The sequence below is a fragment of the Olea europaea genome, unplaced genomic scaffold (assembly GCF_002742605.1).
Source record: "Olea europaea var. sylvestris unplaced genomic scaffold, O_europaea_v1 scaffold2410, whole genome shotgun sequence".
Classification (NCBI taxonomy): Eukaryota; Viridiplantae; Streptophyta; class Magnoliopsida; order Lamiales; family Oleaceae; genus Olea; species Olea europaea.
Window position 1 is genome coordinate 91,293 of NW_019242268.1, and position 2,010 is coordinate 93,302.

A 2,010-nucleotide genomic window follows, 5' to 3' on the forward strand; every position below is an offset into this window, starting at 1 on the left:
AACATTGACGTCATTCAAATCAATTGGATTATTGCTTCTTTCTGCATTCAACTGTGGAATATCTTCAGGAATTAGTACTTTATTTAGATCGAAAAATTGATTCTGATATTCACTTTGCGGCGTCCTGGGTGATTCGCCTCTGACATTGAACAAGCCCTCGATAAATGAGTGCAGATCCATTTCAATTTATGAATTGCGATGATACATTATAGATAATATAGTAAGATGTAAGTGCTAAGACTTGAGCTAAGAGTACGAAGTTAAAATTGTGAATTTGTAGTGTGAGAAATGAAAATTGAATGAATTGAAATTGAGGATTATTAATTGTAAAAATGAATCTATATTGTATAATTGTTAATAACTGACTAATTGAGACAATTGAGCACAAGGGAGATTGAGAGAAAGAGAGTTGTTGGTTTGATGAAAAATCTTTGGAGGCAATTGAGGCTATTTATAGAAGAGGAGAGAAAAAAATAGTAACCGAAACGATCACTTTTGTCCCTTTTTAAAATAAGTGACCGTTTCAGTCACTATTTAATGGCACGAGCCACACAAGCCTCTGGTAGACGAGTCGAGCCAACGGGCTGATTTGATCGGCTCGGACTCATAAAAAATAGTAACTGAAACGGTCACTTTTTAAAATAAGTGATCGTTTTAGTCACTATTTTTTGGCTCGTGCCACATGAGCCGCTCATGGACGAGCTGAGCCAAATGGGCTGGTCCGCTCGGCTCGGGCTCATTATATTACGAGCTCGGTCCGCCAACGAGCTCCGTTTTCAAGAGTTGAGTGATCGAGCTGACGAACCGCTCGATCTATTTGCCACCCCTAGGCAACATTCACAACAAAAATCATGTGCCATGTTCACACCAAACATGTTTTCATTGGGCCATGTCAATTGTGTAGGTGGCGCGCACATGTTTTCAAGAGTGCCACGTTGATGATGCAGGTGGTGCATGTACATGCATCCCTTTAGCACTCTCCTATTAAATACTAGCATTTCTTTACTTTCACTTCATCTAGCAATTAACAAGCCCATCTAGCAATTTACAAGCCATGTTTAAATCATACTTCCTAGCATTCTTCCTTGGGCTGTTGGTTCTCGCATCTCCGGCGGCCACCTATGGTGGGGTCGCATCTGGTAAGGAGAGGCACATAGACCATTTAGCCGAGGAAATATCCAAGAAAAACGCCGTGAATCCAGATGAGCAACCACATAAGCCAGCAGGTTGTCCACCAGGAGCAACCTCTATCAATGCAGCGAAGGAAGTACCCAAGTCCAAGCAAGCAGGTTGTCCGCCAGAAGCATCCTCTATGAATGCAGCGAAGGAAGAACCTAAGTCCAAGCAAGCAGGTTGTCCACCGGCAGTAACCACCGTGAATCGAGCAGAGCAACTAGCTAAGCCAACAGGTTGTCCACCAGGAGCAACCTCTATGAATGCGGCGCAGGAAGAACCCAAGTCGAAGCAAGCAGGTTGTCCACCGGCAGTAACCACCATGAATCGAGAAGAGCAAGTAGCTAAGCCAACAGGATGTCGACCAGGAGCAACCTCTATGAATGCAGTGGAGGAAGAACCTAAGTCCAAGCCAGCAGGTTGTCCACCAGGAAAAACCACCGTGAATGCTATGGTGGAAGGGCGTAAGATGAAGTGTGGGAACTCGGGTTCAATACCAACAGGGACAAGTAATTGATGATTTTTGATTTTTTGTCAACAATGTAGTTTTCTAAAAGTCGGAATTCATGGAAAACTTGTATTGTTGCAATCTTATGTTGAATGAAATCTTACCATGAAAATGCTTTCGCATGTTTTGGTTATGTTCATTTCACAAAGTCCTTTATTTTGCATAACAAAGCATTTGCTTATTTTGTGAATAAACAATGAAACGATGAAATCAATGCATTAGATGCTCGACCTGATTTTTAACAGTTCGATTTTGAAAAAAAAAAAAAAAATAAAAAATAAAAACACACACACTAGATTCTTGATGTACTCAAGTTGCCGTTAAAGCTC

The 2,010-nt window shown here is 41.4% G+C and overlaps 1 protein-coding gene across 1 annotated transcript; it reads left to right on the top strand.

Annotated features, from left to right (window-relative positions):
• Positions 1–999: 999 nt before the first annotated feature.
• LOC111381965 (basic salivary proline-rich protein 2-like) lies at positions 1,000–1,795 on the top strand. Its single transcript, XM_023005809.1, has 2 exons — positions 1,000–1,409; positions 1,473–1,795. The coding sequence occupies exons 1-2, from the start codon at positions 1,055–1,057 to the stop codon at positions 1,688–1,690; spliced, it is 573 nt and encodes a 190-aa protein (XP_022861577.1). The 5' UTR covers positions 1,000–1,054; the 3' UTR covers positions 1,691–1,795.
• Positions 1,796–2,010: the final 215 nt, after the last annotated feature.

Excerpts from the sequence above, each read along its gene's own strand:
- LOC111381965 (XM_023005809.1), top strand. The coding sequence starts at position 1,055 with ATGTTTAAATCATACTTCCTAGCATTCTTCCTTGGGCTGTTGGTTCTC. Across the intron at positions 1,410-1,472 it reads GCAACTAGCTAAGCCAACAG|GTTGTCCACCGGCAGTAACC; the intron begins GTTGTCCACCAG and ends CGAAGCAAGCAG.